General features: G+C 39.0%; 1 protein-coding gene across 2 annotated transcripts; it reads left to right on the top strand.

Moving 5' to 3' along the window:
• The first annotated feature begins 12,703 nt into the window (after positions 1–12,703).
• Positions 12,704–24,289, top strand: LOC146620414 (cadherin-1-like). Of its 2 annotated transcripts, XM_085368949.1 has the most exons (18): positions 12,704–12,867; positions 13,867–13,981; positions 15,703–15,791; positions 16,021–16,218; positions 16,598–16,738; positions 17,586–17,741; positions 17,861–18,002; positions 18,270–18,442; positions 19,049–19,177; positions 19,537–19,722; positions 19,972–20,222; positions 21,235–21,377; positions 21,835–21,926; positions 22,071–22,203; positions 22,487–22,714; positions 22,819–22,949; positions 23,211–23,354; positions 23,893–24,289. In XM_085368949.1, the coding sequence occupies exons 1-18, from the start codon at positions 12,817–12,819 to the stop codon at positions 24,106–24,108; spliced, it is 2,718 nt and encodes a 905-aa protein (XP_085225075.1). In that variant the 5' UTR covers positions 12,704–12,816; the 3' UTR covers positions 24,109–24,289. The 2 variants fall into 2 exon arrangements, with proteins under 2 accessions (XP_085225075.1, XP_085225076.1); XM_085368950.1 differs by lacking the exons at positions 21,835–21,926; positions 22,071–22,203; positions 23,211–23,354; positions 23,893–24,289 and having other exon boundaries at positions 21,235–21,381; positions 22,640–22,714; positions 22,819–22,944.
• The last annotated feature ends 1,305 nt before the right edge of the window (positions 24,290–25,594 follow it).

Here is a 25,594-nt window from a genome sequence, read left to right on the forward strand (position 1 = left end):
AGAGCATCATATGAATGGCAATCATGTGGATCACCCTTTCACTCACAGTGATGCTGTTATTGGAAATGTTCTAACTCCCCCTCTGTCATCGTCACAGTTTCAACATAACTGTATATGGAAAACGATTCTGTTGTCATCGTCATCTGTATTTAGCTCGAGACCTGAGATGGCAGTCTGCAGGCACTTTCAGAGTTCAGCATTTCAACATTAAGATTTTGTCTCTCTGCTACCTGATGATTTGAAGGAACAACCTCAAAACATGAGGAGATTTTTCAAAATGTGCATTTTCTTAAATCTAAAAATCTCTTTTTGGATTTCCATTTTCAGCATAATTATTTCTGGTCCTTTGGTACAGTTGTTTTAGGTTTATTTTTTGTTTTTATTAAAAACTAAATGAATATACATTTTTATTTTTTTCAGAAAAAGCAGCTGTCACCACTTTTCTGTGTCAGACTGATGTCATTTGCATTAGTTTTCCAGTAACTGCTAAAGAATCAGTTTGGGCGTCAGTAAGGTTGGTAACAGTGGGAACCAAATGAATTTTATACACCAATATTGGCTCAGATTTGACTGGATATAATTACCCTTTTGCTTAAACTGCGAAAGGGAAATTGTATGATTACTATATTTAAACTACAAGTAGATGTGCTGGGTTCTAACTAATTCATTCAGATTTCACAATTTGATGATGCATCCACTTTATCGGCATTGGCGATACTGGCCCAATATTTACTTGGGCGTCAGTAAGGTTGGTAACAGTGGGAACCAAATGAATTTTATACAACAATATTGCTATTAATGTATATGTTCTTCTAAAAAATCCTAGTTTCTCGGATGAAGAGGTTTTAAAATAAGGAGAAAATGAACTATTGTCACAGAATGTGAAAATAAAACACTGACTAATTCTTCAGTCTGCTCTTTTATCTAAAAATGATTCTCTGGAACGATTACTCAAGAGCTAGAGCAACTATCACCTCCCCTCTCCTACTTCGTCATCCGTACAATTGCATTAGGCTTCAGGTGAAACCACAGGGGAAAAAAATATGACTAGGCCTTTGTCCTGCCCCACACAGGCACACATACACAGATCTTACACTGGGGTGGGGATGAGGGGAACCTTTGTAAGGACACTGACAGTGCAAGGTAAAAGTAATGAAAATGTCCAGCCCTGAACAAAGAACATAAGACAAATGCCTCTTTGAACAGATGACTTGTAAGCTGAATGTCACAGATATGTAGAGAGTGTGGTGAGCTTTGAGAGTTTTGAAACTCAGATTCTTAATGCACAATCTCCCTTAACTGAAGGTCTCATCTTATAAAGCCATAAAAGTAAGAGCCAAAGTTTTATACTGAAATCCGAGCCTGACTGGAAACCAGTGCTGAAGCTTTAACCCTGGGATAATATGAGAATATTTATGAGAGTAAGATAAACGTTTTCCCTCGGCATTTTGTAGAGATTGGAGGCAATTAATAGACGCATTAGTACAGGGGTGTCAAACTTAATGTAGACAAATTGTGACTTATCTTTGAAATGGCACTTCTTTTCTTGGCACTTCTGCCTTCTCCTGCTGCTTTCAGGTCACACAGCACAGAGCAGGCAGTTTGCGCCTCCTCTCCTCGCTTGTGTTTTGAGGTTGTACTGTCACGTGACTTGGCAGTGCAAACAAACAAGCAAGCATGCTCAGATCCAGGTAGATAAAGGTGGTATAATATGGCTCAGATTTGACTGGATATAATTACCCTTTTGCTTAAACTGTGAAAGGGAAATTGTATGATTACTATATTTAAACTACAAGTAGATGTGCTGCAGCCTTAATCGTTTTATTTTTTTTGTCCTCTGTTCTAACTAATTCATTCAGATTTCACAATTTGATGATGCATCCACTTTATCGGCATTGGCGATACTGGCCCAATATTTGCTTGGTATCGGAAGGATACCAAATCTTGCAGTATCGCACAGCACTACTCGCCTCTTGACAGAGTGAAGAAACCGTCTTCATGTTGAGTCATGTTCTTGGAATGCCTACTTCACAACAAACTGACTTCATGTTTTCATAATCACATTTTGATCTGACACACTGAACTTCTCAATAAAGCACAATATTCAACAACTAAAACACAATTTTCTGTTTAGGAAGGCTAATAAAATATCACAAATGATAAAAATGTCCGTTACTACTTTTTTCTAAACAGTAAATTAAAAAGAACATTATGGATAACAACAATTATTATATTTTAGCATTAAAAATAGCATTTTAATTAAGGATTAACCAAAGCATAAAAAATATTTTGGTAATTACCATTTAGGGCAGCTGAGGCAAAAACCTTACACTGGGCGGTGGTGTAATACTTGTGTTATGATCTGTAACTGTCATCTTTTGTACAAAAACTTTGCCTGCAATAATTATTGCCTGCAAATATGAAGAATTACCTGATATACAGTCTCATTTAGTGGCTCTACGCTATCATGATCAATTTGCGGTCTGTGGTTTTTTTCATCACCAGCAGCACTTCGCTGCAAATGAGCAAACCTGCAGTTGTTTACGACTGAGTGCACAAACACTGTTGTCATGTGACTGTGTTTAAGTGAAGCTCTGATCAGAAAGTAGGGCTTCTCTTCCATGATGATCTGATGGGAACTAAAAGCTTATGAGCGGCCTGACAATGGGCTTTTAACAGGAAGTCAAGTGCTATTGAACAGCTGAAGTGCTTTTATGCTGTTGTCAGCTGCAGACATATAGATAAGTTCCACCATGTTATGTACTGTCCTACTATGGAGGTTTTCCTGTAAACCAATTGTGCTGATGAATCACTCAGAAGGAACTAAGACCTACACATTGTTCTATGTATGGACACACGGTCCATCTGCTCTAATATATATGTATTAAATGTGCCTCTCTAAAAAAAAACATTTGACATGTCCTTCATATGAAATGGTGCAGCAGTCAAAGTTCCCTGTGTCATACAAGTGTATCTAAATCACTGTGGTAACCTATGCTGAATACATAACCTGGTTGAGAGCTCTAATGTGCACCCACACAAGCAGCAGCAACAAGAGCACAGTCAACAATAGCATAATTAACTTGAATTTATTAATTAATTTTTTTAACCACTCTGTGCAATACATTAACAGTGTTCTGTAGCATGAATATCTTGTGTTGCATTTTATTGCATTTCACCATGCGATAATGTCTCTGGCACTCAGAGGGATCATTTTGTGTGGAAGAAGATTTACACAACCAACAAAACGACCATTTTTAACTGAGTGTTTACTGCCTGAAGCTTCAGAAAGTGGCGCTTAAAAGAGAAAGTAGATAATCACTGTTATGATACCCATTATCTCCAACTGGGGTTTGGGGTTTTGTCAAGCCAAGTAATGCAAAGCAACCCTGGATGTGTTCAACTTTTTTCGTACTATACAACGTAGTTAACATACATAGTCACTTGTTTGTTAAGAATTTTGTTTAGGTTTGTTTGGTTTTGTTTGGTTTTGAGCAATTCAGAAAATTAAATCCAGAAAACTAGTTCATGCACTTATTACTTCTAGGTTGCACTACTGTTATTATTATTATCAGACTGTCCTTAAAACTCCCTGAAAAGTCTTCAGTTAATTGAAAATGCTGCAGCAAGAGTACTGACATGGACTTGAAAGAGAGTAGTAGCAGAGCCCGCTGCCACGTCACTGCAACCCCCTCTGGCCTCTCCTCCGTGGCTGCTGGGTGACCTCTCGTTTGGGGCTCTCCTCAGCTCTTCCCAGGAGGGTGGCACGGTGGCGCCTTTGGTGGTCCTCCTCGGATCTGGGGCCTCTCAATGTCTGGGGCCTGGATGTCCTCCATACCTGCTTCATGCCCTGGGGGACGGGGCTATGGCTCCCCACACTCCCTAGCAGATCGTTACATGGAGAAACCTTTTGAATACAAGTGTGCTGATCCACACAGGTGTTCACAGACACAAACTACACCTTTCGTGGCTGCTGCCTCAAAGCACATTGTGCTCTGTCAATCTTGCGTACTGCACAATAACATGTAATATTTAGTATCTACTGTTATCTACTGTTAGCTAGTTTATTGTAATAGTGTTGTATTTATTATGTTGCTCTTTTTTGTTTGTTTTCTCTTCTGTTTTTTTATCTCCATGCAGGTGATCCAGGTGTTTTGTTTGTTTTTCTTTTTTTTCTTCCCCCCTTTCTCACCATCTCTTCCCCTCTCTATTTTTCTTTCTCTCCCTCTCTTTCTTTCATTCTTTCTCCCTGTCCTATCGCCCAGTCATGTCTGTCACGTCTGTAACAACTGAAAATAAAATAAAATGAATACATAATTATAATAAAGGTCAATCAAATGGACCAATATGGCAAGGCCATGATAAATCTGCTTGGCATCTTTCTTGGCCTTCAGACAACAATTCTGATGGCTAAAGATCCAAACGGGACAGGCAGAAAAGATAAAAAAGAGACAGAGAGTATATTTCTGTATCTTGGCTTCTCTTTATTGGCTCCCTGTTAAATCCAGAATTTTATTTAAGATCCTAATGAGGCCCCATCTTGTTTTAAAGCTCTCATAATACCAGCAGACCGCCTCACTCTCATTGGCTTACATGTGGATATTTAAAAGCAGAATGGGAGGCAGAGTTTTCAGCTCTCAGGCCCCTCTTCTCTGGAGCTGCTCTCTACTTTTAAGATTAGGCTTAAAACTTTCCGTTTTAATAAAGCATTCAGTGAGGAACATAAGTATTTGAACGCCCTGCGATTTTGCAAGTGCTCCCACTTAGAAATCATGGAACACATTGTAGGTGTATTCCCACTGTGAGAGACAGCATTTAAAAACAATTCAGGACATTGCATGATTTTTAAATATTTTTTTTGTATTGCACTGCTGCACATTATTTAAACACCTGGAAATCAGAAAGAATTCTGTCTCTCAAAGACCTGTTACTATGCTTTTAAAAAGTCCACCTCTACTCTACTTATTAATCTAAATTAGTAGCCAGTGTCTGAGCTCTTTAAAGACACCTCTCCACTCCACAGTCAGTCAGACTCCAACTACTATCATAGGCAAGACCAAGGATCTGTCAAAAGACACCAGAGACAAAATTGTGGACCTCCATAAGACTGGGAAGGGTTACAGGGCAATTGCCAAGCAGCTTGGTGAAAATAGATCAACTACTGGAGCAATTGTTAGAAAATAGAAGAGGCTAAAGACGACTGTCAGTCTCCCTCGAACTGAGGCATGGGATAAAGTCATGTGGTTAGATGAGACCAAAATAGAAATTGCCTCAACTTCATTCGCCATGTTTGAAGGAAAAAGAAGGAGTTGCATCCCAAGAACACCATCCCTACTGTGAAGTTTGGGGGTGGAAACATCCTGCTTTGGAGGTGCTTTTCTGCAAAGGGGACAGGGTGACTGCACTGTATTAAGGACAGGATGAAGGGGGTCATGTATTGTGACATTTTGAGCAACAACGTCCTTCCCTCAGTCATTGAAGAGTCGTGGCTGGGTCTTCCAACATGACAATGACCTGAAGCACACAGCCAGGTTAACCAAGAATTATATCAAGGTTCTGGACCGACCTAGCCAGTCTCCAGACCTAAATCCAATAGCAAATCTCTGCAGGGAGCTGAAACTCTGTGTTTCTCAGCAACAGCTCAGAAACTTGACACATCTAGAGGAGATCTGTCCCACATAGCAAAATTGGTATGGCCCAGATCTGGACCACACAATGTGCTTACACATGGCCCACATGGCGCAGATCTGGTTTGCCAGAGGTGTCCCACACATGGGCCAGTTGCAGGCACACTGCTGGCCCTGCGCTGGCCCAGAACAGTTTCAGCTCTGGCCCCAGATGTCAGCCTAATGTGTACCTTAACCAAGCCATGTAATGACAACATATAGTGCAAAAGTAACATGACAAAGATCTGTTCAGATAGTGAATGGACTGGTTTGTATATAGCACTTTTCTACACTCCCAGTTTGCTCAAAGTGCTCTATACAACATACCACATTCACCCAATATCTTTAAACGAATGCTTCCTGACTACATTTATACACATCCACAGTCTTGACATGCAGATTGGAGGAGCCAGGGATCGAACCACTAACCTTTGGATCAGTAGGTGACTTGCTCTACCTCCTGAGCTACAGCCACCAAGCAGGAAGCATGAGTAAACCTTCACTAGGTTTTGGATAAAATTTACACTCACAGACCTGTCAAACCTACGTTTGAAACGTTGGCTACCATAGCAGTATAGTATTGCAACATGGCATTTGGGTCTTCTAACTAAAATAGGAAAATAGGAACATAAATAATGCCATCATTGCCAGACCTGTCCCACATCTGGTTGACATAAACTCAGCCATGACACCGGTCAGTCAGAAGTGCCAGCTTGATGGCAGATCCAGGCCAGACCTGTTTTCTATGGGCCTGGACCAGATAAATCAAACCACAATCGAGCCAGATATGGCATGCTATCACATAGACAGTGCCATCTATGCCAGGCCTGGTCCATATCTGGATGACATACGTCTTATCATGCCAGAAGTCAAACAGCAGTGCCAGCTTGATACCAGATCCTGCTTGCTATGTGGGCGTGTGGAGGAGTGGGCCAAAATCCCCACTGCAGTGTGCAAACCTGGTCAAGAACTACAGGACACGTTTCACCTCTGTAATTGCAAACAAAGGCTTTTGTACCAAATATTAACACTGATTTTCTCAGGTGTTCAGACACTTATGTTCCTCGCTGTATAGTGATACTGCATCAGGTAGATCGAGCCCTCCCTTAGTTATGCTCCATTAAGTCTAGGTTGGTGGGGGATTCCCATGATGCACTGTTGAGCGTTTCTTCTTCAATCCCCTCGTTTCACTCACTGTGTGTTTATACACATCTCTGTATTTGATTATTAGTTGTTATTAATAAATATAATATTAGCAATAATGCTAATGAAAAAATATATTCTAAAGTGTTTTGAGGTTCGAGATATTTTGTTTGTTGTAAATTTTCCTGAAACTGAATTAGAGGTACTATGTGTTTATGAGTCAACTGCTGCTTATAAAAGTTAGGCTCGTTAGCTATTGAACCGTCTCACTGCTGTTGTTTTCTTTTAATCCAACAGTTTCTGTGTTTCCTCACTGCTGTCAGCAGATATTGGCCTATAAACATTGACCCAACTGTTAATAATTGACATGATTTCCCTTTTGCAGCAGCCTTTGGTTGCCTTGACTGAAAGAGACAGTCTGCCAGGTAGTAGAACAGACAAAAGAGCACAGGGTTTTTTTCTGGCAAATGATCCGAGTTTATGTTTAAATGGTATATTTATGTTTAATGAGAAGTGTAAGGGCAACCATAGTACACTAGATTAACTGACAGCAGAGCCAAGTGTCAGAAAGCATTAGAAATAGGCAGTTAGGCTTAAAAGTGAAAGAATGCTCCTTAGCTTAAGACTCCATGAATCTGGACCAACAGCTCTGCCAGGGTGAACTTTGGCTCATCTTAAGAGGTTTCAACAGAGATAGAAACTAGCAGCAATGTGGTGATCATATGGAATGCCCATTCAATTCAGCCCCTCATAGCAACAACAAGTGAAATAACCATTACCAGTGTCAAGTGAAATTATCATCCTGTAGCCTCTGACACTGGACTCATCTCTGTGCTTATGTATTTTTATTACAGATATTATTTTTTTCTTGTTCAATGGACGTTTTTCTTTCCCATTGTTGCCAAGTGAAAGCTCATAAGGCGTTTATGTGATTGTTGAGGTTTTCTGTCTATTGGTGTAGAGTCTTTACCTTAAAATATAAAGCTCCTTGAGGTGTTGCATGAATACCTGCTTGCTTTTCCAGAATGCAGATAGCCAAATACCAAAAGAGCAGTGAACCTCGGAGCCAGCAGCAAGCTGCTTCTCAAGGAAACCAAGCTCACCGTGTTAAATAATTGTTTTGAGCCCCTCACTGTAGTTTTATACCAGACCAGAGGGTTCCACACTTGCCAAATCCCACCTAATTCTGTATTATATGACAAAATTATCTACAAATGCCTATTAGCAAACACTGGTCAGCTTCAAGATGACACACAAAAAGTGAAAAAATATAAGTGCTTTAGTTCAGCATAGAAAGCATTACTATTATTTGATTATTAGCACTATATATATATATATATATATATATATATATATATATATATATATATATATATATATATATATATATATATATATACAAGTACATGTAAGTACATCTGAAGCTGGTGAGAATGTGAGAACCTAGGAACTATAGTCTTCTAGGGTATAAAACTACAAGTTTTTATGTGAGTGATGGTGTTAAATGCAAAGTCAAAGGATGGCTAAAGTGACAGTTCAACTTGTAACTAATATAAATGGATTGTGTCAAACTAATTGTTTTATTTTTCATTTCCCTTTTTTCACTTCCTGTTCTAAAGTTCCTTCGCTGCCTAATTTCTCTTTCTGTTTTCACAGTTGTATTATGCATCTGTACTTCTTTTTTTGGATATAGTTTACCAAATTCAAGTTCATGTTGTGGAGCCCGTGAGCTTGTTGTACATTCCAGAAGGATAACGCAAGGACACATTGTGCACACAGTGTGTGTGTCTGTGTGTGTGTATGTGTGAGACAATGTAATAATGGTTCATTGTCAGAAATTCCACAAAAGATAAGATATCTGGTTAAAATACATTTTGTCTCTTAGCTGACAGAAAAGAAGAGTGAATGTCAGAAACTTGTATTTCGAAATTCTCCCAGGGTTCTCTTACTCGTCCTGACGCTGTTCATGTTGCATGGCAGGTTTGCAGCTGCTACTGGACTGAAATGGGAGTTGTCTTTATATTAAACACCCCACAACATGATTATCCAGATATCCAGGTACCAGAGTTGCCTCTCTGCAGTTTCTCTCCTCCTGACATCCCCCCAAAACTCCCATTCCCATAAAGAGTGTGTCTGCTCCCAGACCATCAAAGGATGAATAAAAAAAACTGCAAAAATTCACAAATACCTCACAAAAACATTGCGATGTAACATCTACAACTGCACAAGAAGTAAACCGGTTAAATGCTGACTATTAAACATTAGGTATCTCTCTTCCAGTAAAGTAGAAGAGTATTTTTACCTTGCAAAAATGCATATTTATATGCATTTATGAGTTTTTCTTTTTTTTTCAAAAAATGTCCAGTTGATTTATGTAATGTTATGCACAATTTATTTAAGACAGCAGTTACTGCATCAGTTTGGCTAGTTCTGTGTTTGGGTTAAAATATAGCATGATTAAGGATACAGAGTTATTAATATTAAACATCTAATTAAACCAGAATGTTTTTGTCAGTCCACCCCAACTCTCACGTAGCATAATGTGACATGTTTGTCGCATCCATTTAAAGTCAGCCAAGTGCTTGAAGAAAGATTTGAGCATCTCATTAGTTCCTGCTCTAAAGTCCAAGGATGCCTGTTTAACATTTCATGGAATTCTATCTAATGGTCCTTGAGATATTCCAGTCTTACCAAACATGGATACCTGAAAGTGCAACTCTACAGCCATCATTAGAGAACATTATAGTGTCATAATCCTGCATTGAACAGACATTTATTGTGAACATTAAATCTTAAATTCTTCCAGTTTAATCTTCCAGTATCTAATGTATAAATAAATAAAGTGTATTTATGAAGGTGGTTTCAAAGTCGTGGTAGTTAAAAAAAAATGTAATCTAAAAGAGAATCAACTTCTACATTAAAGGAATGATTACACATTACACAGTGACTTAAAAGGATCACTCACTCTTCCATCTCAAGAAACTGATAATGCAACATGACACTTTTCACTGCCTTCTTCCTTCTCTGCCCTCACATTCTCTTTGCTTCCTCTTTCTCCCTCCCTCTCTGTCACACACTGATCTTTTATTGGCTAAGTGGTGGTCACTGTAAACTGACCATTCTTCCCACCCCCACATCTCTGTGTACCAGGGATGAAAGAAAGGCGCAAAAGATAACATCACTTAACTGCTTTTCAAAAATCCCCCATCTTCCATGCCTGTTCACTCTTAAACTGTGAGGATTAGACTACACAACATATGATATAAAGGGTATTTGAAATAACCATCTTCAGCTTAACTTGTCATTTTAACAGTAGCTTCATGCACTGGTTGATTTTCATAATTTTGCTTCTATAAAATGTTTTCGGAAGTCAGAGCATATTCAGTTAGACCTTGCATGTAAATTCTAATAACACATTTCCAATCATCTATTGTAATTTTACAAAGAAGAATTGCTGAGTAATGTATTAATATTCTAATTAAATATCCATCAGCAATGGTGTGCTTGGTACCAAAAACATACCAAGCACAGAATTCAGAAAGAAAGGAGGGAGGGAAGAGGAATCCAGCAGCTAACATTAGCTATGGCTGAGCCTGGCTACATTCATGGTGAGTAAACTATTTGCCAACAGTGTTTTATTTGCTCCTCAGCTTCACAATGACAGCATTTGAACAGTGCTGTGAAACTGTTTGTAATCAGGGTATGCTGAAATTTGCTAAACTAGCAAATATTTATAGGATCTGCTAACATTCAAGCAAGAATATCTGTTCCCAGAGTTAACTATCATTTTGGCAAACTTTAGTTAGGTAAAGGTCTGTCAAAAACCTAAATGAATTAGATGGTTTCATAGATGTTATTTCAGTTTTCAATTCATTAAAAATCTGCTAAGTCGTGTATTAAATATGAAGTTAATTAATATCAGTTTTATGTGCTTATCGGTGTGATTTCCTGAAAGCTAAAGAGTAAGCTAATGTTAGCTGCTAGCTTCCATCAAGTTTCTATTTTCTTGGAAAAGTAATTAGGGTTAGGGTTCTTGTTTATTTTGTTTTACTTTTCACACATCTTGGCATTGTTTTGGTTAAGGAAACCCAGTGGACTTAAATATTTCAGTGTAGTCTTAACCCCCCTCAAGTATGAATGTGTGTGAAGGTTAGCTGGAAAGTGCTTAGAAGCATAGAAGAAAGTGCTTGTGTGAATAGTCGAAGGTGGCATGTTGTATAAAGCGCTTTGAGGGCTCCAGGAGAGCAGAAAAACGCTGTATAAGAATCAGTCTAATTACCATTTAACTCAACAAGCATTTGTTTGTGTCTGCCAGATGTTAGCTGGTAATACTATTATATCCTTTTGTGGCTGCATTTTAGGAAAGCTACAATCTCTGATATCCAGTCCTGTGCAAACAGTCTTGATCTACTCCTCATTTCTTTATATATTACTCAGTCAAGCATAAAACGGCAAGTAACACAGGTGAATCGGTGTTAGTTGACAAATAGCACAGGTAAAACCAAATCTTTGAGCACTTTGTTAATCACAAAAACACATAATTGTTCCCGTTTCTTTAGTTGATTCTGTAAAAAAGAAAAATGACAAAGGACACAGTGTGACAGGTATAAAATTTTAGTTTTTCTGTTAAAATGCTATTAGAATATCTTGGCATATCTCTGCATGTTGTGGAGTGTATCCTTAAAAATGTGAGGACTGTCAGGAGAAGAGATACAACAGTGAGTGTCTTATTAAAGCTGAAACGTATCCTCAGATTTTGATCTACCATCTAAAAAGCATCTGGTTGGCAACAGCTTTGTTTTTTCAGCATGCCAATGATACACTGCCAATGCAGTAAAAGCAGGCCCAGATAGAAAAACATACAGTGGAACACTATCCATGATGGATTGACCTCCCAGAGCCCGAATCTCAATATTACTGAAGCAGGAATACAACAGAAAGACCCCAAAAAGATAGTCCTGACACAGAACAGAAGAAAAAGCAGCCAACATCTAAAGAAGAACTTTACAATGTCCTTCAAGAAACCTGGAGAACTATTGCTGGAGACTACTACAAACATTGTTCACTTAAACTATTGGACTTGAATAAATGAAATTCCATTTAAAATAAAGTAGTAGTGCATTCTCTCAGTCACATGCTTTCAGACTGTGAGGGTAAGAACAGCATGGATGAGAAAAGTCCATTTTTCTTCAGTATCAATTACTGATGTTTATCAGCACATAGCATTACTTCAGTGGGTACGCTTACAACAGCTTATTAGCAAATGGGATGTTGTGTATTCAGATGACAGTGAAAACTGAAGCAAATAAAGCTGAATGCTTAAATTTGTATCATCAAATTCTGTATTTGGCTTCTGTTCGGGGACACTGTCGATGATTTCCTTTCAACACTCAGCTGAATACATCCACTGGTTTTCAGACAGTCATTTGTGTTTTTTTTAGGCTGGTTTCACACTAATGACTTTATAACACTGTTGGTTGGCTTTACAAATGAAAGATGGTTTTCTGTCAGCAGCTTCACGTGTTTTTTAGTGATTCTTAGTAAGCAACTGTGGATAAAGTCTGAATGTCAGTGTGTGTGCATGTGTGAGAAAGACATGGGGAGTGAGAGACAGATTATCAGTAAGAGGAAATGAGACTGAGAGCTCCCGAATGTGGCTGACTGAACTCAGACTCAGATCATTGCTGATAATAACGCTGTCCGCTGCTACTATCCGCTGTGTCTCTATTTATTATTTATGAACAGAAACTACTTGTTCCTGTCACTTCAGGTGTGACGGGCTGGGATGACCATATTAGGAACACGGAACCTGCGCACCTGTAAGCTGACGTCATGTGCTGAAAGTACCTGAAAGAGCGCCTTGCAGAGTCGAGTCTCAGTTACAGAAACTACCTTCAGGGCACAACAGGAAGACGCCAAGAAGCGAGTTCAAAGAGGAATATATTTAGGATTCTTTTCGTTTTTGGCTGTGTACTCGAGAGGAATACTAAAAATACGACTTAGACAAATGGGGACCGCATTGTTCGCGGTTTTTGGTGCTTTAATCGTCGTTTTCCAGGTGAGACTTCCTCTTTTGGTTAATATTTTGCCATCGGTGCTCAATTCTCTCACTGTCCCTTCTACTTTGAGTCACAAAAAATAAATGTCGGTTAATCCTGTTACTTATTTGATTGAACTGGACAACACCGGGTATCTCACAAGCAGTCTTTCTTTCTTTTCTTCGCGGAATAATTTCGGCACCTCTTTATGCGTGAAGTAGCCTTCGATTTTAATAAAGAAATGCTTTTATCAGCTATGGTACTTGCTGGGACTAGTGGGCCAAACGAACTTGTGGGGGTCTAAAATCCTTATTGTGTGTAGCAGCTTTCTCCGCAGAGCAATCTGCAACAAATATTTAAAAAAAAAAAAAAGTATTTTAAAACAGTGTCGAAACCGCAGAACACACGCGGAGGTTTAGGCCGTCTTTCTTTTTCTTTTCATACCCTTCCGCCTCGAAGAGTTCGAGGTTGTGAGCGAGCCTCGCCCTGATTCCGCTCATGACGTTGTCTGCAGGTTAATTTCCAGTTCAGAGTTGTGGTTTCAGCTTTGTTCACTCCAGTCTGTTTCGCTTACACATATCGAGAAGCACTTGTAAAAAGATTCATTAATGTAAAAGAGAAAAAGGACTATCATCCAAGTAATATCGTTTTTGGGATTTTAAAATGAAATAAAGTCATTTGGCTTACAGGCACAATTTCAATTCATTCATATAATTACACGGGGCGTTAGACACATTTTCATTAGTATTTAAAGTGACAGTTATTTTGTTCTTTATTTAGTGTTTAAACTGTGTATATTAAGCAGCGCAATGCTTTGCCAAGGCATTTTCTGAACAACAGCTCAAAGCTGCACGTTGTTCAGTTTAAGGAAAAACCTAAAATCCTGACCTTTCAATGCTGAAAACATTTCAAGTTTTTGATTTTTTTTTTTTTTAAAAACATGTAGTTATTCAGTTTCGAACTCTTATAAGCCTGAAGTTTTATTGTACGTCTAACTGAAACTGTTGCTCCTCTCCTAGGTGTCAGCACTAGAGAGAGCTAACAGGCCAACATGTGTGCCTGGATTTGAGTCAGAGCTGCTGGTTTTCAGAGTGTCCAGGGAACATCTGAGGCCGGGCATGAGGCTGGGCAAAGGTAAGAGCAACCCAGTGTAGGCTCGTACATGGGTGTTTTTAAACGTGTTTGATTTGGATGTTAATGTTTTCTGCCTGGATGGTGCGTTACTCTTAGTCATAATCTAAATGAAATTATTTTTGGGTATTTGTTTCTATTGTCTAGTATCATTTCACATTACAGATTTGTTTGTATGAAACTGTCGGAGGGTTTAGACCTGAGTTGCAGCCCTACATGGAACAACTCTGCTGTTGTAAAGGACTCCTCCAGCCCAGATGGCCTTCAGCAGATTAGCTGGGCACATTGTTCTTAGTTGAAACCCAAACATGTCTCAGCCTGCTCTCACTCTGATTCTGTTACTTTTACCTGCTGGTCAGAGCAGTATCCCCGAACCTGTTTTACAGGCTTTGCTATTCAAGTGAAACTCTAAAAAAGGAACTGTTTTCTTTGATTTCAGTTAACTGAAAGGTTTTTAAAAGCTTCTTATAAACAGACTTAAACAGTTTTTGTTTTTTTGTTTTTTTAAATGGGTTGTGGTTATGCATGTTTGCTTTAGCGTGAATATTCGTTTCTTTATCAATGGTCTCTACTGAATTACCCACTTTGATGGGGGTTTTTAAGACACAAGCAATTTATGATAATCAGATTAAAACGCTGTGTAAATGTATGTACAGCTTTACCTTGTTTATTTAGGAAAATATTGCAGAAATCTATATCTGGGCATCATATGTCAGTTTCTGTCCTTTTTCAATACAATTCAGTAAAATGTCATTAAGAGTAGATGCCAACAGGGCCCTAGAGTAGGTGCCAAAAGTACTGCAACCTAAAAATCAAGTTGAGTAGGCAGTAATGAGAAAAGGCTGTAGTGAACCAAACACTTACTCCACAATACTTCTATAAGGAGCAGTGAATAATGGGTAGAATAGTTGGTTCGAAATGATTGATGGTTCCAACCCTACTAAAATATAAACATTGTTTTAGCTTTCTTGGCCTATGGTTATTACAGATGCATTAATACAACCTTTTCCTCTTCCAATACTGCTTTAGTTTGACTGCATGTCTTGATAGTTTTATATTAATAGGCTGTTGTCTAAGAATACGTAGGTTTAGACAATTCTATGAATTGTTTTAGTTCAAGTCAAGGCTGTTTATCCCCCCCTCTTCTTTCTTGTATCCTAAAAATGAATTACCAATCGCAGAAATTTAACAATTTATGTTAAGTCTTAAAGTAAATGAAAGGAATGAAGAATGGATTAACATTACGTTGTCAATATGTAATTTTCATAAGCATGGTCCCCTGAAAGGTGTGGGAAGTGAGGTGTTGTGTAGTTATGTTGTCTTTACTGGAAACCAGAAAAAATCTGTTCTGCACTGGCAATTTTGCTGCTTTTTGAAATGACAACCTGAGGTAAACGCCAAATTTTATTAATATTTTTACCAATTTAAACCGTCAAACTGAGGTTGATGGTTGTATGAGAATGTGTACGTACTTCAAATAAAACGTGTGTCTGTGTGTGTGTGTGGTTTTGACGTCTTTGTTAAAAGTAAATAATGTTAACCTGACTGAGTGTTGCTACTGTCAGAGCTAAAAACCATTTAGTCATCTTGCAGTCACTTATGCTGCTTTTGTTAAGGAAGAGGGAGTGGTGTCTGTCGCTTTTCTTTGAATACAAAAAACTTGCCAGATTTTTCACTATATGTACCACATTCATAATGATTAACTCTTTCCTATCCTTTCCCAGTGGGCTTCACTGACTGCACAGAGCGCACAGTAATTCTTTTCAGCACTGATGACAGTCGCTTTACTGTAAAGGCAGATGGTACATTAACGGTAAGTAGAGTTGACAGACCTGACAGCAAAGTTGGGGTTAGTTTAGAAAAGAAGATATTGAAGTAAGATTTGTGAGGACTTAGTCTAACGAATGCATGTTGTATTTCTGTTAAAGGTTTTGTGTGTGTGTGTGTATATATATATATATATATATATATATATATATATATATATATATATATATATATATATATATATATATATATATATTTATTTATTTACCTTCCAGGTAAACAGAGAGGTTGTTCTTCATAAAGGACACCGGAACTTCTTCATCCACTCCTGGGACTCTCATGGTCACAAAATAACAGTTCCAGTCAGTGTCGTTCACCCTGAGCATCACCGTGGAAAGCACCACCATGGAGCCCACACAAACTTCAACATTCAGCATCACAGTACTGAAGTGGACTCTATTAACAACACAGAGGTGGGTTTAGAGACACCGTTTAATGGGGCATGAATGAAAAGTACATTTGGAATCGATACATGCAAAATGCCTGTTTCTGACACTTTTAGTAGATACAACAGATGGCAACTTAACTCGTGAGGCTACATATAATTTATCAGATTCACAAACTTGAGTATCAACATGTCCTGCTTGGTAGGACACGATAATGCCTCATTGGCCTTCATGGCTAAGATGTTGAAACTGATGTTAACTCTGGACAGACACAGACCCATCATAGTCTGAAAATAATTTAAAACTCATTCTGAGAACGTCTGTGCTCCTCCTCATAGTTTAATTAAGTTCTGAGTGGTGTTCTATCCAAGCTCTTGCTAAAAAAGCTGTCTGTATGTTCTTCCAGAATGCCGCTGAGCCACAAGTGCCCGTTCTGCAATTTCCCAAGTCTGGTGGAGGGCTGAGGAGGAGGAAAAGGGACTGGGTTATTCCTCCGCTCAGTGTTACTGAGAATAAGAGAGGAACCTATCCCCTGAAAGTAGCTCAGGTAAGGTGAACTGAATGACCTTGTGGTTAATTTGACAATAAACTGCATTTTAAATGTTTATTTCTGCATAGGATCTCGCTGTTGTTTCCTCTGCAGTCCGCATGTCTTTTTTTATTTTATTTTAATTTTTTTTCTTGGATGTCATAAGTAATTCTTAGTATGACTATCAGTTAACTTTAGAGTAACGCAAGTGAAGTGTAAAGGCACAAGTAAAGATCTATATGTTGTTGGCAGTCAGAAAAGTTGATACTTAAGTGCCAAGTGAAAGATGTATTTGTCTCTTAGGTATAATTGTTTTTATTTTTTAAATTTATAAATGCTAAAATTTGTCCCATCTCTCACTACTCCTAACTTTCACTCCCCAACAATTTGTGGCAGATGGCTCCCTGTCCTTGAACCTGGTTCTGTTGGACATTTCTCTAGTTAAAAGGGAGTTTGCTTTCTCACGGTGACAAGTGTTTACTCATGGAGATCAGCTGATTGTTGTGATTTCTTTCTAATACTATAGGGTCTTAATCCTGCGGTATGGAGTGTTTTGAACTTGGCAACAGTGACACACAAAATTAACTAAAACTGGAGTAAATTGGTTGACGATAACACTACGCTAATAACTCAGATTATTTACAATGAGTAATTATAGTGTGCCCAAAATGCTTAGAGAATCTAACAATCTTTTTGATTTGAGATCACAAGGAGTCCTTCTGCTCTATATATCAAAATAACCAGAAATCTCTTGAATTTGAGTCTAATGCACAGCCTCTTTACTATTTAACAGTTACTTTAGATGGTGAGAGTGATCTTAATTAGTCCTGTTGTGTTTTTCATTTGTTTTTGTTTGTTTTTCCAGATCCGCTCTAGTGACGATAAAAAAAAGAAGCTCTTTTACAGCATCACTGGTCCTGGAGCTGATCTGCCTCCTGTTGATCGTTTCACAATGGACAGAGAAACGGGCAATCTGTATGTAACACAACCACTCGACAGAGAGGAAATACCCAGTTACACGGTAATCATCCTCACTCTGTCCAAATGTTTTTCCATGTGTGTACTTGATGATTGCATTTTGATCCTGTGTGTGTGTGTGTGTGTGTGTGTGTATAAACTTAAAATCTTCTGCCTGTGTAGTTTGAAGCACATGCTATGGTTGACGGAGCAGGACAAGCTGAGGATCCCATGGAGATTATAGTCATTGTGATCGACCAGAACGACAACAAACCTTATTTTACGGTGGAGTACAACGCCGATGTTGCTGAGGCCACGGCCATCGGTATGTATAGAAACCTTATTGCCTCTGGACTTGGGTAGTTTTCTTTGCTTTTGTTCGTGTTTCTAATACTTATCCACTATATTTAATGAATTTCAAGATACCCAGAGATTTAAAGAAAATCAGAATGACACCTAAAGCACCAGAAAAGGATTTGGGTTAGAAGGAAATTAGCAGACGTTTGCATTAAGTCAATTTTATTTAGTAAATCTTGTAAATGAAGCAGTGTGAAGACCTTCAGGAACTTCTTTTTTATTTCCTCCACTCCAGGGACGGAGGTGGTTAAGGTTGAGGCCAAAGACAACGATGAGCCAAATACTGACAACTCAGAGCTCCGCTATCGTATTCTGAACCAGGACCCACCGCTGCCCACTGACAACATGTTTGAAATCAACCCAATTACTGGAAGCATCAGAATCACTGGTAGAGGACTGGATAGAGAGGTAAGACCTGTTAAACACATTTCAAACACAAGTGTCCTTTTACACCTAAGGGCTGAAAAAACATTTTGTAATGAATCAGGATCAGTAGTCTGCCTGTCACTGCTAGAAATCAGTCACAAAGAGGGTGCTGCAAAAAAAACATGGTGGGTTTTTTTTTTTTTTTTGACAGTAAAACTAGACACAGCCTCTAAAGTATAGTTAGTTTCTGTCTACATTTCTGGTTTGTGTCATACCTCTGCATGGAAGACACAGACTAGTCTGACAAACTATTCGCCAAGTATAAATAGTTTGTCCAGACTACAGGAGATCAGAGCTGTTTCTGGTGCAGCATCATAAACCTCTTTGTTGCTCTGTGAAGTCAGTTTCAACAAACAGCCTCGTGCCAAATGGTCAAGAAATACTTTATTCTAACAGTTTGACCAAGGCTCTCAACAGCATCATGTTTGTCATAAGCAAAATATTAAATGAGTTTAGCTTCAGCTTTTCAGCAGAATCGGCCTTCATAGATGAAGAGCTTTAGTCCGTCTGAAGGCTTTGTTACAGTCTGTAAACCGATGTCAGTGTTTCTTCCTTCCTGTTGATGAGCTGATGTCTGTATCTTACCAGAAATATCCACAGTACACTCTGACAGTGCAAGCAGCAGATATGGCAGGAGAAGGGTTAACTGGACAAACCAAAGTCATCCTCACGGTGACGGACAGCAATGACAACGCTCCAGTCTTCACTCAGAGCTCAGTAAGTATGAAGTAACTGGAAACTTCCTGTTTAACTGCTGCTTTTTCACACTGTTAAAGCAGAACATTCATCCTGTATCTAACTGCATTATTAATGTTGCACTCACACATTCTGACACAGCAAAAACCCAGTCTTTGACAGCACATGGGAAATGTACAAATGCAGTTAAAAACAATATTTTACCACATGCATAGCGAATTAAATTTATGGACTCCACAGTTGTAGACTTGCATTAAGTAATGAACCTAATATAATGACACAGACTACAAAATGAGGCCATTATTCGCCGTTCCTAGTTAGGAGGCTTTAGATCTGTTTTCACTGCTGTGATTTCTGACTCATCCTTTATTTTCTCACAGTATACTGCAACAGTTGATGAAAACAAAAAGGATGTTGTGGTGGTTAGGATGATGGTAACAGATGAGGATGAACCACAAACTCCAGCCTGGAACGCCAAGTTCAAGATCGTCAGTGGTGATCCTGATGGACTTTTCACTGTAAAAACAGGAACTAACAAACATGAAGGAATCCTTTCTACTGCAAAGGTAGGAAGAAAATCAGGAATTCATTCATAATATTGGAAGATAATTGTGTCATTTGATGGCAGCATTTTTGTGATTTCATGTATCCTCACAAGTGTGTGTGTGAGTGAGTGATATATGTGTACATTCTTCAGTTTTAATAAACACCCATAAAGTGTAATGACATTAAACACTATTCATTTAAGATGTGATGGAATCAAAGTAATTATTTTGTGTGTGTGTTTTTCTTTCTCCTCTCTTCCTTCCAACCAGGAGCTGGACTTCGAGAGGGCCAGCAAGCACACTCTGTTGGTTTCAGTGGAGAATGAGATTCCTTTTGCTCCTGGTGTTTCTGTGGTCACTTCTACCGCCACAGTGGTGGTGAATGTGAGAGATGTGAATGAAGCTCCAATATTTGATCCAAAGGAGCTTCTTGTGGTAAAACCAGAGGACCTTGCTGTGGATGAAGCCGTGGTGCAGTACACTGCTTCAGACCCAGACACTGCACGCAAGCAGACAGTCTCGTAAGTCGGGGGGTGGGGGAGAGACTTTCTACTGCTAAAGAGAATGTATCACTGACCTCATAAGTGCTGCAAATATTAAATTTCCTTATAGATAAATGTCTTAGATAAATGTTTTAGATTCCTTGTTCTGTTTGATGGTCAAAATTGATTCACTGTCCTCATGTGTGGCAGATATAATTACAGAATACTGTCTATAGCGATAAAACACTGAATAGCTGTATACCATAATAGAATATTAGGCTTATAAAAGACCCAAATACAGTTAATTAATTAATTTGTATCATTAAGGTCTTAAAGCTTTTTTTAACTCCTTAGTTGTAAAAAGCTCATTGGGTATTGTCACCACCCTGCTGGACAGGCGCTGTGGACACCAAAGTTTGTGAATCCGATAACCCAAGAATGAGGCAACTTAGGACATTCAAATTCCTACCATAGCTGCATCTACTAGGAGGCTGATGGATGGTACCTAGTGGCCACCAGTATTTTTAAATGATGTGAGAACCCTGTAACAGTTAATGTGTTTAATTCTTGCACCGTGTATTTAGCCTGAGGAGAAAGCGGAGGATGTTCAAAATCAAATACAGTGGAACCCCCGACTTACCAATACCCCGTTTCACGAAAAATTCAAGTTACGAAGGCACTGAACGGCAATATTTTTGCCCGTGTTATGGCAAAATGCCTGAGTAACGAAATCCACTGGCTCTGATTGGCTGAGCCCACACACAATGCCTTCCGATTCATGTGACAACCCCTTGGCTTCCATACTTGCGCTTCGCTGTTCCACTTGAACGACGTATTGTTGTTCTGGTTAGCAATTAGCCTATAGCCTATTGTTCAGCATCGCCTCAGTCAAAACGCGCGATGGGTGCTTCGACTTTCGACTTTCAAAAGACCCTCGGGAACGAATTAATTTCGTAAGTCGGGGTTCCACTGTATCACATTGTGGAACATGCTAATTCTAATCATCCTGCCTGCACAGTATTACCATCTTTTCTGTGACTGTCTTGTACAGGTACAAAATATTGACTGACCCAGCAGGCTGGCTGAACGTGGACAAGGACACAGGTCTTATTAAAGTGAGAGCGTCCATGGACAGAGAGGGTATCTTTGTCACAAACAACAGATACACTGCAACCATTGGTGCCTATGATAATGGTAGGTGGCAGTTAAGACTATTACAATTTATAACTTTTAATAAAATTCCCATTTCTGAAAAGTTATGGAGGAACACTTGTTAAATTGGATAAGTTGGACTAGCCTGTATAATGTCCCGATAAAGTTGCAGGACAAGAAATCCTATGTTGCACAGACTGATCACTGAATGATGGAATCTTTTTTTCAAATTCCAGCACAAACGGCCTTTCCTGGGACATTCCCAACTAATAACATTGCAACCCTTAATTTGAAAAATTTAATAATTAGTAATTCAGTAATTAATTTGATCTTAGCCATTAGTTTTAGCCCTCAAATCTTTGTTTTAAAAGCTAAGTGCCAGTTATGAGGATCAGAGGTCTAGAGGAAAGTCTGTGTGCATTACTATGAACTTGGGTTTCTTCAATAAAGTGAAATATCGTTGTAATAAATGTTCTCCTGATGTTTGTTCTGTTACCAGATGCTGTCCCGGCTACAGGAACTGGTACTCTGATCATTCAGCTGGAAGATGTCAATGACAATGCTCCATTTATTGAAGAGCGTGAAATCAAGGTGTGTCTTATTTCCAATAGCTCAAGAATCGTTTTGTGTTGAACTTGTCTAATTGTGGTGCAGGATGGGTGTGTTTGTAAGATTTCCAACTACAGGATGGTCATCAGCATGAAGGAAAGCTTCACTGTGACTTTGTTTCCTCAGGTGTGCAACAAGGATCCAGCTCCTCAGCTGCTGTCAGTAACAGATAAAGACGGACCAGAATTTGGACCTCCCTACTCGGTGTCTTTACAGGGCATGTCAAAGACCAACTGGACCGCTAGGATGAACGACACCAGTATGTACACTGCTAACATGTGACAAGTACAAACTGATAAGATGGCCAGACTTTTAAATATTTTGGTTCAGAAACCAAAATATGTATTTTTCCTGCTAACATGTGATTTGCAAATGTCAGGATTGTTTAGGTCGGACATGATTCAGTGTTCACCACTGAACATTGAGATTAGAGTAATTGGTGCAACGTGGCTTTGAAGAGGTGGTAAAGCTAGGTGAAAGTGAGACAAAGCAAATCCATCAACACAGAATTATTAAGTAAAATATCTGCTGTCTTATTTCAGAAACGGGCATCATCTTGAATTTAGCCGCTGAGCTGCCCAGTGGAGAGTACAGTGTTATACTGACAGTGGCAGACAAACATGGCTTGGGGCAGGACAACATCATCACAGCTAAAGTGTGTGACTGCAGGGGCACAGACTTCACTGCATGCTCAGGTCCAGGACGCTATGGTGCAGCTGCCAGCAACCTGCCCCTTATCCTTGGAATACTTGGAGCCATCCTGCTGCTCGGTGAGTCACACATCTGTAGTCTCAGGACGGTGCATCTCTTTTCTTTCCCAGCTAAGTAGGATTTGGTTGGTTACTGTGTGCTAAACGTTGTGCTCTGTGTTCAGCGCTGTTGCTGCTAGTGCTGCTGTTTACAAAACAGAGGAAAAGGGAGAAAAAGGAGCCACTCCTGCTGGATGATGGTGTCAGAGACAACGTCTATTACTACGATGAAGAAGGAGGTGGCGAGGATGATCAGGTAAATGGACACTCATTCTGATTACACATTAATCAAAGCTGCACACACACAAGTCTCAGGAACAGAAAACCTGAGATTTTCTTTTTGAGATGAAATGTTTAAAAAGGCTGATCAAATTTGTTCCATTTCAGTGATTTGACCCAGGCTTTTTACTGATAGAAAAGTTTGAGTAGACAATGGGCTAAGTGGATGAAGAGAGTGGATTGCAGAAGTACAGCAAAAATATTCCATGTAATAATGCATCATTAAATCGCCTTTCAGGATTATGACCTGAGTGTTCTCCACCGTGGCCTGGACAACCGGCCCGATGTGTTAAGGAATGAAGTGGTGCCAAACTTCATGCCTGCTCCTCAGTACCGGCCACGGCCTGCCAACCCCGAGGAGATTGGCAACTTCATTGAAGATGTGAGTGAGATTCTAAAGCTCCTTAAAACTTAATGAAATGTGGTACTGAGGTGTGAATTCAGTGCATCATTTGATAACATTGACCACAGTATTACAGAAAATGGGAACCTAAGCAGCTCTTACTGCCTCATGGAAGCACTTATGTCATTTGAAGGGAGTGCATACATTTTCATTGCTTTTTGTCTAATGTTATCACACATGTTAGTATCTTGCTCAAGGATATTTGGTCTGCAGTGTACCAACCTTCCGATTGGTAGGTGACCTGCTCTAAAATCTTAGACATAAGCTGGATGGCATTACTTTGGGAGCCATGACTGGAGCAGTCATGGTGACGGGAATCTTAATTTATTTATTTTAAGAGAAGAAAAAGAGGGAGTTGTTTAATTGACTTGCTCCCAGACAAGTGGCAGAAGATGGATGTTTTGGCTAAGAGTACATCATGTCTGTGCTTTGATAATGGTCACGTTTATTATTCTGTTACGTTATTGTGCTCCATGTGAGGTAATTGAAGTAAGTTGTGTAAAATTTCCTCCAACAGAATCTGAAGGCTGCAGACAACGACCCAACAGCACCCCCTTATGACTCCCTGCTGGTGTTTGACTATGAGGGAGGTGGTTCTGATGCAGGAAGTCTCTCCTCTTTGAACTCTTCAAGCAGTGGAGACCAGAACTATGACTGCCTCAATGAATGGGGCCCTCGCTTCAAGAAACTGGCCGACATGTACGGAGGAGGAGATGATGACGATATGCTGTAATCGTACCATATCACATGGCTGCATGTTTAATTTGTAAAAGCAAGCCAGAAAGGGGCTTTCAACAACACATTTTGTTTTTATAGATGTATATGTGCACTGTGGTTTGCCTTCTCACTGCGATCCCGTTAGCAGTTATCGCCCACTGATCAGAAGCCAAAGGATGAGTTTTTGTTGTGTTATGAATGCATTAGGCTCTGTGTGCTTTTTTTTTTTTTTTTTTTTTTTTTTTTTTCCCATTTTGGGTTTTTTGTAGTTTTTATTTTTATTTTTTAATAAACATCTGTTTGACCTTACGCCTGAAGACTAATACCTTGTTACTTATTCTGTTGAATAAGTGCTGCAGCCACAGTGAACCTTCTGTGTAGGTTACTGGGCGACACCTGAGACACTCTGAGACTCATCAGTCACACTGGGAAATGTTGCTTTACTCTATAGCATTTGTACTTATGGTCTCCATTTGTTTAAAAAGTAAAATTTGAAATGATTAGGATGAAATCCAGGTAGCTTGCATGCACCTCGTCAGCCTTTGACAGTGTGCTCAATGAGTTATGGATACTTTTAAATTGTTTCCTGTGGATCTGTTCATGTCTTTTATTACAATGATTTGTCAAAAACGAAATCTCTGAGATACTTTGTGAGATTAGCTTTGTTCTTTATAAAGATTTTATTAAGCCAACAGTGGATTTGTGTGGTCTAATTTCAGTTTAGTACTAACTGCATTAAAACATACAGTGCAATAAACAGCAGTGACAAAAAGCTCCAAATTCTTTAATTTCATTGTCACTTCACTGCAGGTGATTGCAGAAAAAGACTGACCCACACAAGTTCCTTTCATTTCTTTCCGATCTGATGTCTGTTCAGCTTCATATGATTTTGGACATGACTTTGCTGTCTTTGGACACATGAGGTGTTTGCAATGTAAATAAAATTGTACATGCACAGTAGGTCACTTCCTCTTGTTCAAAAATGGAGGCACATTCAGGACAGATGTGTGAAGTGTAGTAAATGTACCGTTGGTAGCTATACTCTGGGTTTTGTCCAACCTAAATGCTTTCACACTTGCTGCAGTAAAGTGAGTGTGTTAAAGGATTCTACACGTTCTTGGTTGGAGCTGGACCAAGCACTTTCTCAGGAATCACAGATTTGCAGGTGTGTGGAATTGGGCTTCTGATAATTGCCGACCACAGAAAATGTGATATTTTTATGGTTATAATAATACTACGTAATTGATTTTGGTTACACTTTATATTGTAACCAAGGCCTAATTACTGCTCCCATAGTATATTTAGCTTACTTTGTTTTTGTTTAGTTTTTACAACAGTAGCACAAGACGAGGACATACAAGGGTAACAGGAAAAGCTATAAACAGCTCGTCCTGGATGGGAGAAAAATTGAATTGAAATCTCAACTGTGATGAGCCTGATATGTTCATCTACACAGATGCAAATGTGGATGCAATTTTGCTCACATACCTTTACTAATATAT

Source organism: Diplotaxodon limnothrissa, linkage group LG13 (genome assembly GCF_057381915.1).
Source record: "Diplotaxodon limnothrissa isolate DT_005_m linkage group LG13, D_limnothrissa_male_GT1.1, whole genome shotgun sequence".
NCBI classification, from domain to species: domain Eukaryota; kingdom Metazoa; phylum Chordata; class Actinopteri; order Cichliformes; family Cichlidae; genus Diplotaxodon; species Diplotaxodon limnothrissa.

Coding starts and splice junctions, on each gene's coding strand:
- LOC146620414 (XM_085368949.1), top strand. CDS start 12,817: ATGGGGACCGCATTGTTCGCGGTTTTTGGTGCTTTAATCGTCGTTTTC. Junction 12,868..13,866: donor CTTTAATCGTCGTTTTCCAG/GTGAGACTTCCT, acceptor CTCCTCTCCTAG/GTGTCAGCACTAGAGAGAGC. Junction 13,982..15,702: donor GGGCATGAGGCTGGGCAAAG/GTAAGAGCAACC, acceptor ATCCTTTCCCAG/TGGGCTTCACTGACTGCACA.